At 44.6% G+C, this 16,142-nt stretch overlaps 1 protein-coding gene across 3 annotated transcripts in view; it reads left to right on the top strand.

Moving 5' to 3' along the window:
• ABCC5 (ATP binding cassette subfamily C member 5) overlaps positions 1-15,830 on the top strand; it is an 85,127-nt gene extending 69,297 nt beyond the window's left edge. For all 3 annotated transcript variants that reach the window (XM_063131805.1, XM_063131804.1, XM_063131806.1), the window contains 6 exons: positions 4,098-4,287; positions 6,416-6,575; positions 7,388-7,466; positions 8,707-8,820; positions 10,548-10,712; positions 14,190-15,830. In XM_063131805.1, the coding sequence (XP_062987875.1) occupies positions 4,098-4,287; positions 6,416-6,575; positions 7,388-7,466; positions 8,707-8,820; positions 10,548-10,712; positions 14,190-14,291 (810 nt within the window). In that variant the 3' untranslated portion in view covers positions 14,292-15,830. The remainder of the gene's footprint in view (positions 1-4,097; positions 4,288-6,415; positions 6,576-7,387; positions 7,467-8,706; positions 8,821-10,547; positions 10,713-14,189) is intronic.
• The last annotated feature ends 312 nt before the right edge of the window (positions 15,831-16,142 follow it).

Below are 16,142 nucleotides of genomic sequence, written 5' to 3'. Positions count from 1 at the left end.
ACGATTTCTACTTTTGGAGGCTTCTGTAACCTCCACTGGGAGAATGCTTTGTGTTCTGCCTTTTCTTGATGTAATAATAATAATAATAATAATAATAATAATAATAATAATATATTTATTTATTTCTTACCCGCCTCTCCCTTTGGATTGAGGCAGGGAACAGCATTAGTAAAGGAATCAAAACATCTTAAAAATTCTTGATTTTACATTGATCTGGGTAGGCCTGCCGGAAAAGGCTAGTCTTCAAAGCTGCCTTAAAATCACAGAGAGACTTAATATTACGAATCTCCTCCGGCAGGCCGTTCCAAAAGATGTCGTTTCTTTCGCCCAGACAAAGGTTTCACTGAGAGGAAGGTCAGCCCTGTAGTGCCTGATAAATGCTGAGGGACAGTGCGTGGTCCCAAATGATCATGCAGGTGTTTGCTAAGGTGGCATGAGTGCAAAGTGAGGCAGGCGTTGCTGCAACCAGCAGTGATTGTGCTAGAATCCCTTTTGGAATGGAGAGGGCAGCACTACGCGGTCTTCCAGCCACCTGCTTGTCATGGATCTAGAAGCCTTTCTCCCCAAAGGGTGCACATTGAAAGAAATGAGCAGGCAATCTGTTTTCCTAAAGCCCTCCGAGGTGTGCCGTTGCTTCCCCCTTGAGGGTGAATTGGGGCAAAAGAAGTGGAGCATGAACTCCTGGGTTTCATAGAAAATGGTTACCCACTGCCCTTTTTTTTTAACTTTTGGGGTAAATATATTTCATAACCCAGTTAAGGTGGGGTGATAGGGAGCCCTCAAAGATGCCGATGCCTCAGAGAGTAGCTAGAGGAAGGACGAAGTGCAAGAGGACTTTGTCCTTCTGGAGGAGGTTCTAGCAGCCTTTGGAAGTTTTGTTCCCAAAGTGCATGCAAGGAGTTACCTGTTACCACAGGATGTCTTTTTCACATGGCTGATGACAGGAGGGAAAGATTGTCTTTCAGAACTTGGTAAAAATACTTTGGGTTGGACAGATGCAACCGTTACCACATGCGATGTACACTCTTATGCCTTTAGGAGTCAGGAAGAGGGACAACCTAGTAACAGTAGTGCACGCGCTGGTAACTTTCCGATTAGACTACTGCAATGCACTCTACGTGGGGCTGCCCTTGAAGACGACTCGGAAGTTGCAGCTAGTGCAAAATGCAGCAGCTAGACTGCTGACCGGTACATCTTACAGAGACCACATAACACCGGTCTTAAAGGAACTGCACTGGCTGCCTATACGCTTCCGGTCGGAATTCAAGGTGTTGGTAATGACATTTAAAGCCCTATTGGGACCTTGATACTTGAGAGAGCGCCTCTCCCTATATATGCCTGCCCGAGACTTGAGATCTGTTGGAGGAGCCCTTCTCCGCATCCCACCAGCGCAAGACATATGCTTAGGTGGGACATAGGAGAGAGCTTTGTCTGTTGTGGCAGCCCAGCTGTGGGAATGCCCTCCCCTTGGAGGTCCGACTGGCGCCAATGCTGACTGTATTCTGGCATCAAGTAAAGACATGGCTTTTTAACAAAGCCTTTGATGGCTAAATTCACCAAGCTTACACATTGTTTTAGCTCTTTTAATTGTTTTTGCTGCTTTTAAATTCTATACTGGTTTTAGCTTGATTAATGGTTTAAATTTGTTTTTAGCTGTGTATATTTATTGTTTTATACTGCTTGTATGATTTTATTTATTTATTTATTTATTTATTACATTTTTATACCGCCCAATAGCCGAAGCTCTCTGGGCAGTTCACAAAAATTAAAACCATCATAAAACAACCAACAGGTTAAAAACACAAATACAAAATACAGTATGAAAAGCACAACCAGGATAAAACCACGCAGCAAAATTGATATAACGTTAAAATACAGAGTTAAACAGTATAATTTAAATTCAAGTTAAAATTAAGTATTAAAATACTGAGTGAATAAAAAGGTCTTCAGCTGGCGACGAAAGGAGTACAGTGTAGGCGCCAGGCGGACCTCTCTGGGGAGCTCGTTCCACAACCGGGGTGCCACAGCGGAGAAAGCCCTCCTCCTAGTAGCCACATGCCTCACTTCCTTTGGCAGGGGCTCACGGAGAACGGCCCCTGTAGATGATCTTAAGGTCTGGGTAGGTACATATGGGAGCAGGCGTTCCTTCAAATAACCTGGCCCCAAACCGTTTAGGGCTTTAAATGTCAATACCAGCACTTTGAATCGGGCCCGGACCTGGACTGGCAGCCAATGAAGTTGTAAAAGGACTGGCGTAATATGATCTCGCCAGCCAGTCCCTGTTAGTAAACGGGCTGCCCTGTTTTATACCAGCTGAAGCTTCCGGACCGTTTTCAAAGGCAGCCCCACGTAGAACACATTGCAGTAATCCAAACGAGAGGTTATCAGAGCATGGATCACTGTAGCTAGGCTATCACTGTCCAGATAAGGGCGCAGTTGGTATATCAGCCTAAGCTGATAAAAGGTGCTCTTTGCCACTGAGTTCACCTGTGCCTCAAGTGACAGTTCTGGATCGAAGAGCACCCCCAAAATTTTATCTGTACGCTGCCCTGAGATCCCAGTGATGTAGGGCAGGATACAAATGTTTTAATAAATAAATAAACTTTCTGCAGAGGAACCCCTCCCCCCTCCGAGTGAATCCAAGCAAATCTACTTTTACATTTGAGAAACATTGCTTTAGCTCAGGGATGTGTGTGTGTGTGGGGGGGGTGCTGTTCCTTCCAAATGTTGTGAGACTTACAACTTCCATCATCCCTAACCATTCACCAGGCTAGCTGGGGCTGATGGGGGTTGAGAGTCCAACAACATCTCTGGGGCTTCAGTTCCTTAAACATATTTGCCCCTGCTGGGTTTAATAGGGATAAATGCCAAGTTCTACATTTAGGAAATAGAAACCAAAGGCACAGTTACAAGATGGGGGATACTTGGCTCAGCAATACTACAAACGAGAAGGATCTTGGAATTGTTGTAGATCACAAGCTGAATATGAGCCAACAGTGCGATATGGCTGCAAGAAAGGCAAATGCTATTTTGGGCTGCATTAATAGAAGTATAGCTTCCAAATCACGTGAGGTACTGGTTCCTCTCTATTCGGCTCTGGTTAGGCCTCATCTAGAGTATTGTGTCCAGTTCTGGGCTCCACAATTCAAGAAGGACGCAGACAAGCTGGAGCATGTTCAGAGGAGGGCAACCAGGATGATCAGGGGTCTGGAAACAAAGCCCTATGAAGAGAGACTGAAAGAACTGGGCCTGTTTAGCCTGGAGAAGAGAAGATTGAGGGGAGACATGATAGCACTCTTCAAATACTTGAAAGGCTGTCACACAGAGGAGGGCCAGGATCTGTTCTCGATCCTCCCAGAGTGCAGGATACGGAATAACGGGCTCAAGTTGCAGGAAGCCAGATTCCAGCTGGACATCAGGAAAAACTTCCTGACTGTTAGAGCAGTGCAACGGTGGAATCAGTTACCTAGGGAGGTCGTGGGCTCTCCCACACTAGAGGCCTTCAAGAGGAAGCTGGATAACCATCTGTCAGAGATGCTTTAGGGTGGATTCCTGCACTGAGCAGGGGGTTGGACTCGATGGCCTTGTAGGCCCCTTCCAACTCTGCTATTCTATGATTCTATGATTCTTCCCATAGTTAAACTATGGAACTCACTACCACAGGATATAGTGATGGCCACCAATCTGGATGGCTTTAAAAGGGGGTTGGGTAAATTCCTGGAGGCAAAGGCTATCAATGGCTACTAGCCCTGATGGTTGTGTGCTATCTCCAGTATTCGAGGCAGTAAGCCTGTGTGCACCAGTTGCTGGGGAACATGGGTGGGAGGGTGCTGTTGCACCATGTCCTGCTTGTTCATCCCTGGCCGATGGCTGGCTGGCCACGGTGTGAACAGAGTGCTGGACTAGATGGACCCTTGGTCTGATCCAGCATCAGGGCTCTTCTTATGTTCTTAAACGTAAGTTCCTGATGAACCTTGCTTGTGTTGAATATGCAGCTTATCTGCTTTCAGAGGAAACATTCCCAGGAACACTGTTCACAGTTGAGGCTTGACTCTTCTCCCTCTCTTCTCCCCCCACCCCACTTTTAAAACATCAAGACCCTTTCTCTGGAGGCTCCAGCTCGGATTAAGAACAAAGCCCCCCCTCCAGACTGGCCCCAGGAAGGAGAGGTCATCTTTGAAAATGCGGAAATGCGGTATCGGGAAAACCTGCCACTTGTACTCAAGAAGGTGTGCTTCACCATCAAGCCCAAGGAAAAGATTGGCATCGTGGGCAGAACAGGGTCAGGTAAGGACATTCCCCTCCATGGGTGTGTGTGGGTGTGTGTGCATTTGTGAAAACTGCGGCATCGATACTGAATGAAAGCTGACTAGTTCCACCTAGTGGGAGGCCATGGAAGTGGGCGCTGCTATTTCTGGAGAGCAAAAAGGCGGCCGCTGGGCTGCAGCAAATCTACTTGTTTCTATGCCAGAACAGGTTCCGTAGAGACTGCTGTAAGTAATTCAAATTGGCTATTGTTGGTGCTTGCTCAGCTGACACAGGTGTCCTCCTTGGTATTACTAATCATGAAGTTTCTCCTGAAAACACGCTCGTTCTGGTAATATTGGCTTCATAGGGTGTCCATGGTGAGCCAGCAAAGTCTGCGTCAGATGTAGAGATTGGCTCTTCTGCTCTGAGCGTGTGTCTGGCCGGAGCAGTTCCGTTTAGCAAAAAGGCAGGGCAGGACAGGACAGCAGCCGTCTTGACTCCTGTTCTCTGGGCAAAGTATCTCACAGTCCAGGTTCCTCCAGGTCTATCGCCTTCTTCTTGGGCTCAGCTTTTGTACCTGTCACTGTGTCATGTCTAACCCTACTGCCCCTCTTTTGGGAGAAGGTGTTTCAGGTAATGAATCAGAATCCAATTTGGACTTAGAAGGAGGTGGTGCCAGACACCAGCCGGCCTGTACCAGTGGAGGAGGAAGCTCTCACGGGCGATTCCCCAGCTGGGAGTCAGCCCTCTCTAGAGCTTATCTCTTCAAGGCCAAATCCTACAAACTAGCTGATGCTAGGGTCCGCCGGAAGCTAAAATGCATAGAGTGGAAGGAAGGTGTGAGAAAGTCGGTCTGACTAGGATTGCGCCAGAACCTGCCTCCACACCAGGCTCTTTGAAGTTACAGGTGTTTGGGAAGGGGCTTCCTTTTCTCCCTGGTCGGACAATTGTCTTGCTTAGTTTGCATAGTTTTACCTAGGGGTAAGTTTCCAAGAGATTAGACTCTCTTCAGGTAGAAGAGATGTTTGCTGCTTAATAAAAGCTTTGTGGATTACCTAGCAGGCCTCAACAGCAGAAGCTTTCTGAGAAACACGACACACAGTCTCTTCGAACTCTTTCCATCACTGCCATTTGGCTCCTTCCCTCCCAGATCTGCCTTCAGTAGCTGTCATGAAACCGGCGTTTGCTTCTTTTCCTCTCCTCGTTTTCCATTTGGCTCCTTCCTCTGCTCTGCCATTTCTCTCTTGTATAACACATAGCAAATTGTTAGCCATTATGTTAAACTGACCTTGTTCAGTTGACTCGGTGGTTAAGCATTTTGAGCTAAACATGCTGGGCCTGTTCAGACAACACTTCAGGCTCTGTGGTTCTCGAGGGTTAGCACTAACCACAAGCCGTACTGTCACACACAACACTTTAAGCCACGGTTAGAGCTGCTAACCCTGCTGCAGATGATCTGACTGTGGTTAGTGAGTGAGCAGGAGTTAGCAAAACGTATCGCACAAGACACCTTAAACCCTGCTGCTTAACTAAAAGTCTTAACCAGCAGGGTTTAAGGTGTCTTTTGAACAGGCCCAATGGCTTAGCGTGCCATATGAACCATTCCTAACCATGGCGGCTGCATAACCACGGTTTAAACATGCTCACTAACCATGTGTTGCCAAAGGGTTAGTGGCCTAACCATGGCTCAGTGTGTTGTCTGAACAGGCCCACTGTGAACTACCTTGAGTGCACTGGCAGAAAGGTTACGTATAAGTGTAGTAAATACATTTAAAAATACTTTGGTGACATACCAGTGATTTTATTTATTTATTTTATTTATTTAATTACATTTATATACCGCCCCACAGCCGAAGCTCTCTGGGCGGTTTACAACATTTAAAAATAGTAAACATTAAAAGTATACAATTTAAAACACACACACACACACACACACACACACACACACACACACACACATAAAAACAGTATAAAAACAACAGTATCCATTTAAAAACAACAATTGTGGGGTCCATTAAAAACAAACTTAACGTTGTTAAATGCTGTTAAAATGCTGTTAAAAATGCCTGGGAGAAGAGAATGAAGTAAAAATTTAAGCTTCTGATTTATCAAGCCTGCATGCTTCTCAAAATACCTGCTAACCCTTATTCCTCTTCACTTTTTTCAGGGAAGTCTTCTCTAGGAATGGCTCTCTTCCGCTTGGTTGAACTCTCGGGAGGGTGCATTAAAATTGATGGAGTGAAAATCAATGACATCGGTTTAGCAGATCTCCGGAGCAAGCTTTCCATAATCCCTCAAGAGCCTGTGCTGTTCAGTGGTACTGTGAGGTTAGTATAAAGCATTGCCAAAGATGTAGGGAAGGGCTTTGCTCATTCTCCCACCCTCTTTCAAGTGGCATTAAGTTAGCCACAAGGGAAGTGACAATCGGTTGCCCTGAGAAATGCAATAGTGACTTAAGAATGTGATTTGCGACATTGGTTCTGCTGCTCCATCTTGCACCTTAAAGCAAAAAAGTAACAGAACTAAGGATTCAGATGTTGCATAGACATCTATATATTCTACAATAAATAGTTGGCATTCTGGTTCTCCAAATACTAGAGCAGTGTTGGGAAAGTGTGGCTTTCTAGATGTTGTTGGACTGCAACTCCCATCAGCCCAAGCCACCAAAGCCAATAGTGAGGGATAATGAGAGTTGTAGTCCAGTAACATCTGGAGGGCCAGATGTTCCCACATGACTGCACTAGAGGCATATTTTTGGAGCAGCTCTTTTTACCTAACTTGCTTGAACAAGGATGATTTAATCTTATCGGTTTCTGAAGCCTGTAGTGCAGACTGCAGAAAATCACAAAAGCCTGTTTGCTTAGTATGGTATTTGCTGAACCTTTGCCTTTAAATCATATATTTACTTTTTAATTTTATCTTTTACACTTTTAGACTGGCCAATAACCAAAGTTCTTTGGGCATTGAACAAGTAAATTAAAAATAAGATATATGAAATCACAATACAATAATAGCATAACATCTAAGTTTGACCGCCTTGAGTGTTGTCCTTGAAGGATTGTTGGCTTTCATGGTATGCGTTGGGGTGGGTGCTTACATGTCTGGTGGACATCTTCTGTTATGCTTTTCTCTCTTCTAGATCTAACTTGGATCCTTTCACACAATACAGCGAAGAGCAAATCTGGGATGCTTTGGAAAGGACTCATATGAAGGATTGTGTAAGTATGGGAATTGATAGAGGTTGGGTCCGTCCTTAAGGCATAATGGCAAATGGGTGCAATTGAAGAAATGAGCAACCGTCCTCCTCTTCCTCCTCCTCCTCATTTTTAATCCAGTGAGAACTAATGTAATGTACAAACGATCTGGCTTGAAGTTAAGCCCGTTTGTTAACTGTCCATAGACTTCCAGCGAGGGTGATTCAAATAATGAAGGTGTCAGGATAACAGATCTGGATTACAGCCTTTGAGATACATGTACAATTTATAAATGATTCTGAGATCACTGCAGAACTTCATGCCACAAGGGTATTATGGTGTTAGAAACAGTAATAATTTTAAGATACCATCACCTTTTGGGGAGACAGCCTTGGACTCGATGGCCTTGTAGGCCCCTTCCAACTCTGCAATTTTTTATTGTGTATCACTTTTTTGCAGAACTGGAACACGTGACACAGATGTTTTATAAAAGAAGGGCTATGACAGATGAAGTCTTGTGTGTGCTATTGTTTGGATGTAGACCTGGGGTTTGGATCAATTTTTGGCCCGAGGGCTGGATTCCATTTTGGAGAAGCTCTTGGAGACCACATTCCAGTGGTTGGGCAAGGTCATTGGCAAAAGTGGGAACGGATGAAAAATACCCCCATTCCATTGTTAGCAATTTATAGTAGGAAGCATGGCTACTCAGGAGTAAGCATGAGCATCTACTCAGAAATAAGCAGGGCAAGCCTCTGCATAACTACACAGAAGTAAGGAAAGCAAGGCTCACAAGGAAGCAGGACTGAATCATTCAACAACAGCCTCCCCTGACCCTGTCCTCTCTGTCCAGGAGAGAAATGCTTTTACCTCTGATCAACAACTGATTGGAGATGAGCTTTCCTCTCCAGGTCAGACGGGTGGGGCCAGAGGAAGAAGCTTCCAGGCTGGAGGGAGAACCCCATCCATAGGCTAGAAATACCCTATCCCTGAGGTGGAGTCTTCCTGGTGATGGTAAGTCAGTCAGACTATGACCCATATTGTAGGCTTCTGAAACTCAGCCATGGAAAACACTTACTTTTATTTTGGGTCATCATTACTATGTGCTGTTCTCATTGGCTGAGACTTATTTGGACTATTGTGACGAACAGAGCATTTTTCTCGCAACTGCATTGTTGCAACCACCTTGCCACCTGAAAAGATGGTGGTACCACAACAGTTTTGGGCTATGGCATTGATCCATCTTTTCCCCCTTGTTCTCCTCTAGATTTCTCAGCTGCCCATGAAACTTGAATCTGAAGTAATGGAAAATGGTGAAAACTTCTCCGTTGGGGAGAGGCAGTTACTTTGCATTGCCAGAGCTTTGCTCCGTCGTTGTAAGGTGAGTGGTCAAGTTGACCAAGTATGTTGCTCAGTTTCTGTTTTTCTAAGAAAAGCCTGTTCTAAAGCCAGAATGAAAGGAACAGGTCTGTATGGCAGGGGCTATCACTTCTTTTATCAAAGATTGTTTTACAGAATACTGTCTTTGTATGCATGTTGGCTTCATCTTCTGATCCAGAATTGAAACCTGTTTAGCATTTTGCAGGGCACTGCCCACCCCTCCCAAATGTTCGGATCATCTTTGTTGCTCCGTGTGCCCTCCCAATGTTGAATAATTATTATTATTATTATTATTATTATTATTATTATTTATTTATTTATTTATTTATTTATTTATTTATTTATTTATATAGCACCATCAATGTACATGGTGCTGTACAGAGTAAAACAGTAAATAGCCACGGAACTTCCACTTTTCAGACTACAGTGTATAGGCAACACATTGTCTGTGCCCCGCTGCCGAATTTGACAGCAAAAAGTTTTTTTTTTTAATGGTGGCCACATGCACTGCAGCTCATCATAGGTTACTTAACCCACAATAAGCTTCTGTGTTGTGCGAGCCAGGTCAATGTTTGTGTATGTTGAGTCCTCTGAAGAACTGTCCTCAAATAGGGACTAGACTTGAGGGCAGTTACAGGGTACAGTCAAATTACCAAGGAGACAATTTAAGAACGCTAGAACTACGGTTAATTAAAAGAAATCATGGAATGAATGGAAGTGTCATTTAGAGAGTCATAGGTTCTTGAGTTTGGGCTGGTTGGTTAAGCATCACCGGTGTCATGCTTCCAAGGGACAAACAGGAGAGATTCCCAGAACAAACAAACAAAAAACTACAAAAGGTACCAGATGGTTCTTTAACCTGCTGATCTATTTGGAGGTAAGGATGCTTCAGGATTGGGCCATATTTCCTGCCAGTGCTTTAGATTGTCCAATTTAGGCTACCTCATGAGTTGGTTGGCTACGCTGGAGACCTGGAAATCAGGAAAGGCATTCGTATTTATCTGGAGTTTCCATTGTTGAGAACAACTGCTTTAAATTGTGTTACAGAGCAGGAGTGGTCAGACTTCGGGCTTGATGAATCTACTTTGTTATTTTACTAGAACCTCAAAATCCATTAACCAGACCCATATCCAAAAGGATGGCTCAGTGGGCTTCTGTACACTTAGAATTAAGGACCAGGGTGCCCCTAAGTACATGCTTAGCCCAAGAGTATGTTTTCATTTCCAGAACTGGTTTCACACTTAATTCACACACAAATTCATGCCTGGTTCCCCTCCACCTCACCCCCACATCACTGGAAATCCTGCTGAAATCCTTTCCAGATGTTGCCCATTGTTTTTCGGTTCTAAATGAAAGCTGGGATCCTTAGGATGGTGCAAATTTTGTGACCTTTTTGCACTTGAATGGTACTGTGGATGACAGTATCTGACCGATTATGAGTGTTCGAAATCTCAGATCTGGGTGTTAGCAATACAGTGTTACGTAACTGATGCATATTCCTCAGACCATGGTGGCTTCTGTTTTAAGAGCATTGAAATAGTACAATTGGGCAAGAATAAGGAATATTAGACTGTTTATGTGAAGAGCTTTGAAGGGAAATTGTAAGTGTTCTGTCCCTATGCAGAGCAACTCACGTCCTGTTAATACTTTCACTCTCATCTGGAGCACAGAGAAAGGAGTGTCCTTTATTTTTCTTCTTCTTAACAAAGTTCATGTTATTCTCTCCAGGTATTGATCCTGGATGAAGCAACAGCTGCCATGGACACAGAGACGGATTTGCTGATCCAGGAGACCGTCAGAGAAGCATTTGCAGATTGCACAATGCTGACGATTGCTCACCGCCTGCATACGGTTCTGGGTTCTGATCGGATTATGGTGCTGACGCAAGGGCAGGTGGGTTGCCTTTTCCTTTGCAGATTCACACGGACCAGGTGTCCTGTTTTCCTGGGGCTCAGGGTTGACTCACAGAACCAGGTCAGTAGCCAGGAGGTCCTTGGGAGTTCCACACAGTTTAGAAATCAGCCAAAATCAGAAGCAAAGCAGATGGGTGTGAAGCCAGTGGGAGGACCAAAGCACAACAGCAAGTAGGGTTCAGGCAGAAGGAGTGGTCAAAATTTATTTATTTATTTATTACATTTCTATACCGTCCAATAGCCGGAGCTCTCTGGGCGGTTCACAAAAATTAATAAACATTCAAAGTATAAAACAACAGTATAAAACCATACCATAAAATACAATATAAAAGCTCAACCAGAATAAAACAGCAGCAATGCAAAATTACAAATTTAAAACACCAAGTTAAAATTTATTTATAGACTGTTAAAATGCTGGGAGAATAAAAAGGTCTTCACCTGGCGTCTAAAAGCATATAATGTAGGTGCCAAGCGAACCTCTTTAGGGAGCTCATTCCACAGCTGGGGGGCCACAGCAGAGAAGGCCCTCCTCCTGGTAGCCACCTGCCTCGCTTCCTTTGGCAGGGGCTCGCGGAGAAGGACCCCTGAGGATGACCTTAGGGTCCGGGCAGGTACATATGGGAGGAGGCGTTCCTTCAGATAGCCTGGCCCCAAGCCGTTTAGGGCTTTAAATGTTAATACCAGCACTTTGAATCGGGCCTGGACCTGGACTGGCAGCCAATGAAGCTGGAAAAGGACTGGCGTGATGTGGTCTCGTCGGCCAGTCCCTGTTAGTAACCGTGCTGCCCTGTTTTGTACCAGTTAAAGTTTCCGGACCGTTTTCAAAGGCAGCCCCACGTATAACGCATTGCAGTAATCCAAACGAGAGGTTATCAGAGCATGCATAACGGTAGCTAGGCTATCTCTGTCCAGATAAGGGCGCAGTTGGTATATCAGCCTAAGCTGATAAAAGGTGCTCTTTGCCACTGAGTTCACCTGTGCCTCAAATGACAGTTCTGGATCCAAGAGCACCCCCAAACTACGGGCCCGATCCTTCAGAGAGAGTGCAACCCCGTCCAGGACAGGGCAAACATCACCTCGCTGGACAGATGAACCACCCACTAACAGTACTTCCGTCTTGTTTGGATTGAGTCTCAGTTTATTAGCCCTCACCCAGTCCATTACCGTGCCCAGGCACTGGTTCAGAACAGCCACTGCCTCACCTGCCTCAATAGGCAGCCCCAACAGCTTATTACAGGAGATTTAGTCCAAGGGGGTGTTAGGTAGGACACCACAGGCAACAAGGTTCAGGCAGGAAGTGTAGTCAAAAGGTTGGAACCAGAGGGCTGGAATCAGAAGTATAAGATAGACATTGTTTGCGGCAAGTCTTCAACCTCCTAACTGCTGTTCTTAAGCAGAGGCTGTCAGAAACTTGCACAGGCCCAGCAACAGCTTGCTAGCAGAGTCTCTACCACTGAGGAGAGCCCTTACTCCTGAGGAGTCTTTTTCTGCACCTGGTATTTCTCCTGGGCTCAAGGAGTTTGGCTTGCCTCTTCTCTCTCTGAAGCAGATCCCTCCTGCAGGGGTGGGTCCTGGGAGGCCTTAGTGAGGGTTCAGGCCCTTTGACCCTGGCAGGTCCTGAGCTTCTGCAGCAGCTCTGGACTCTGGGTCTTCCTCCTCCGAGGAATTGTCCAGTGGGGGGGGGGGCATGACACCAGGTGTTTTTTAACTGTTGCAATTAGCCTCTCTCCAAGTTGAGACGGCTCTGTAGCTCTCACATAATAAGACAGATCCCAGAAGGGAAGTTGGTTTAAAGATTAGGTAGGACTTAAGAGAGACTGAAAGAACTGGGAATGTTTAGCCTGGAGAAGAGAAGATTGAGGGGAGACATGAGAGTGTTAGCAGAACCACCTCCATTTTTAACAGGAAACTGTAAAATCTCCATTGCACACCAAGCATTATGACATTTTGCTTGGTCATAATGCTTGGTGTGCATTATACAGTCATAATGCCCTGTATGAGAATGTCTCCTTGTGTGCGTCCTTGCATCCTTGATTACTAATATAAACAAGAGTCCTGGCTCCAGCTGTCTGTGTCGAAGTTAACTCTCTGTAACTTACTGTCAGGCCAAAGGTATTGTTTACAGGACTGTTTAGCATAATTAGCTATGCCTCAGTGTTATGTTCTGATTGGTTAATGCTGCTACTGGGCCCTGCCCCTGGAAAGCTTTAATACTGTACCATATTCCCTATGTTTTTTGTCTGATTGCTCCCTTTGAAGAGACCAGGCCTTGATTACTAATCAATAAAGCGCTTTTGAACCCTCTGTCGCTGGAATGGTGGAGTCGTGCTTAAGGGCTGTTTGGATCTCGTCCTTGGGTGAAAAGAACATTGATCTAACAAGAGCACTCTTCAAATACTTAAAAGGTTGTCACACAGAGGAGGGCCAGGATCTCTTCTCGATCCTCCCAGAGTGCAGGACACGGAATAACGGGCTCAAGTTAAAGGAAGCCAGATTCCAGCTGGACATCAGGAAAAACTTCCTGACTGTTAGAGCAGTACGGCAATGGAATCAGTTACCTAGGGAGGTTGTGGGCTCTCCCACCCTAGGGCCTTCAAGAGGCAGCTGGACAACCATCTGTCAGGGATGCTTTAGGGTGGATTCCTGCATTGAGCAGGGGGTTGGACTCGATGGCCTTGTAGGCCCCTTCCAACTCTGCTATTCTATGATTCTATGACTTGCAAGTTCAAAGGCAGTAATGAAACAAGCTGCCTTGACGTGGTTTGACAGCCACCCTTGAAAGCTTGTAAGGGGAATCTGAAGAGATTCTTCATGGGGATGCTTTTAAACTTTAGAGAAGCTTTTCTAAAGCAGGTGGCATGAGCTCGATGATACTTTTGTTCCTTTTCAACTTTGATTCTATGTGCAAACATGGTTAATTGCTATAGTGTTATACTATGATTTTATTAGATTGTAAGCCTATGCGGCAGAGTCTTGCTATTTACTGTTTTACTCTGTACAGCACCATGTACATTGATGGTGCTATATAAATAAATAAATAAATAAATAATAATAATAATAATAATAATAATAATAATAGTGTTACTCAATGGGCCTGTTGCTGCTATTTTGAATATGGGGTCCTTGATCAGGAGTTGGGCTGTGTCGTGCAAATCAAGGCCACCGTGGGTTTTTTGAGGGTTAAACAACCCTTGCAGAATCCTACTACTAATTGAGGGTTATGTGAGGGTTTTTAAAGCCTTGAATAGCCTACGATGGCTGGGTTCTCATGACAGGGCCCAACCCCCAATTATTCAAAATGGCGGCTGCACACCCCGGCACATACTGTGGCTCTTCGGGGGTTATCTTAACGCCCGATAACCCACCATTTCCTGTGAACTGGGTCAGTGTTATTTCTGTTTGCAAATGGTGCTTATTTTATGCATCACTGACAATTTCCCCCCTTAATTTGTTTTAGGTGGTGGAATTTGATACTCCATCTGCTCTCCTGTCCAACGAGAACTCCCGCTTTTCTGCCATCTTTGCTGCTGCAGAAAATAAGGTTGCTGTTAAGGGCTAAAATTCAGGGCAACGTCACTTTACTCAGGAGGGTAATGCTCTCTGCCTGTGGCAGGTACCTCCAACATCTCCATGTTCTCCAAGCAGATTATTGCCTTTTCACCTTTTTATTTTTAGCATCGTGTGTCAAGATTAAGTTCTCCTTTTAAAAGTACTGTAAGGAGGATTCTTTATGGTTTTTATTATGGTATTTATTCTATATTCTTCTTACTAATTTTTGCTATAAAATGCACTCTACAAAATGGCTCAGGGAGCCATGATTATAAATGTATCAAGAGGCCTATATTGAAGCTTTATACATGTAGCTATATCTCTACAGAATTCTGTACATAGCCTATATTTACAGTGGAAATGTACGCTGTTTATTTTATATTAAAATGAGCGCTGTGATAATACCAGTGCATATTCTTTTCTATCATTTTTTGTACAGTTTTATGGTACTGGGAATCTGGCTTTCACCAGGCTGCATCAGACCCTGTTTGTCTCGTGCAGTCGGTTTTCTCTTGGTGCCGGGTTTTCCCAGATCTCCGGATGGAAGGAAAGCTTTGTAGTCATGTCCTTCTGTGTCCTGTTACCGTTGTCCTGCACAGGGGGGATGTGGAGCTCTGGTGATATGACTCAATTCTCATCATAACCGTTGAGCTCTTTGGCACATTGCTAAAGTGCATGGAAGTAGCAGCAGCTGTTTGCCATGATTCTTTCCCCTGGTGGGGTTCAGTTTTGTTTCCCCCCCCCCCCCCCCACACTCCTTTCCCTTTTTGTGATTTCATAAGCGAATTCTGCCATAGCAGTAGGGGAAGAACCATGCATTTGCCTCAGGTACCTTAAAACCCCATTGTCATGCATTCCGGTGCAATAAAGGGAATGTGATTACATTCTCTATTCGTAGAGCTCAGTTTTATATTTTATAGAAAGGAAATGCAACCTCTTTCTGCTTTGCTGAGCAAACCCTCCCTCCTGCCCAGAATTTGCGCCATTATTAATCAAATGCAGCAATGGACCTTCTTCAGTCTGGGACCCCGCTGCTGCCTGCAAAAGTTTTTCAAAGTTGCCTCTGTTTAATTATTGATCTAGAGATACTAATGCTTCATCTGGAAAGCTCTGCATATTACTTTGACATTTGTAACAATTAACCATTCACCCGACTCAATAAGCGTGCAAACTTTTTCCTGCCTATTCGTTACTAAAATGAATTGTGGCTCCTCATCTGCAGTTTTTAAAAGGCTCCTGCTGATCAGGGTTTGACACTGGTGTAGGAAGTTTTATTTTCTTACTGTAAAGAGACCTACCTCAGGTTGCTGAGTCCTGTGTGGTACATTGCCATGGTTACTGTATGCCATCCCTGTTGTATGGGACCAGTAGCCCAGGTGGGCATGGTCAATCCGGTAATAGCTGTTAATTTTTAATTGGTCAGCGTTGCATGTGTTTTTGGTTTTCTTTTTGTCCAGTTGGACGTTTTATAGCCTTAGCATGTTTGAAAATTGTCTGTTCGAGACAAACATCCGAGGAAGTGAATAAAAACTATTTTGGGTTTTGTAAACTCATGTGTGTATTGTGTTCTTTGGCCATAGTTGATGTCTTCCCAGTAATCACATAGGTGTGGTGGGTGCTACTGCTGTTTGGATACTTGGTGAGTCTGCACTAGTCACTATCTCTCAGACTAACCTGCCTCACAGTGTTCTGAGAATAAGAGGGAGAAGAGGAGAAGCCCAGAGCACTTTGAAGGAAGAGTGAGCTACTAATATAATACATGAACATTACATTTGTACACTTTTAAAGCTGGGCCACTTTAAGGGAGAAATTGCCCCTGTTGCTCTGCATAAGAACATAAGAACATCCCTGATGCTGGATC

Source organism: Elgaria multicarinata, chromosome 8 (assembly GCF_023053635.1).
Source record: "Elgaria multicarinata webbii isolate HBS135686 ecotype San Diego chromosome 8, rElgMul1.1.pri, whole genome shotgun sequence".
In the NCBI taxonomy this organism is placed as follows: domain Eukaryota; kingdom Metazoa; phylum Chordata; class Lepidosauria; order Squamata; family Anguidae; genus Elgaria; species Elgaria multicarinata.
The sequence above is the reverse complement of the archived record's forward strand: the minus strand, read 5'-3'. Positions and strand labels throughout refer to the sequence as shown.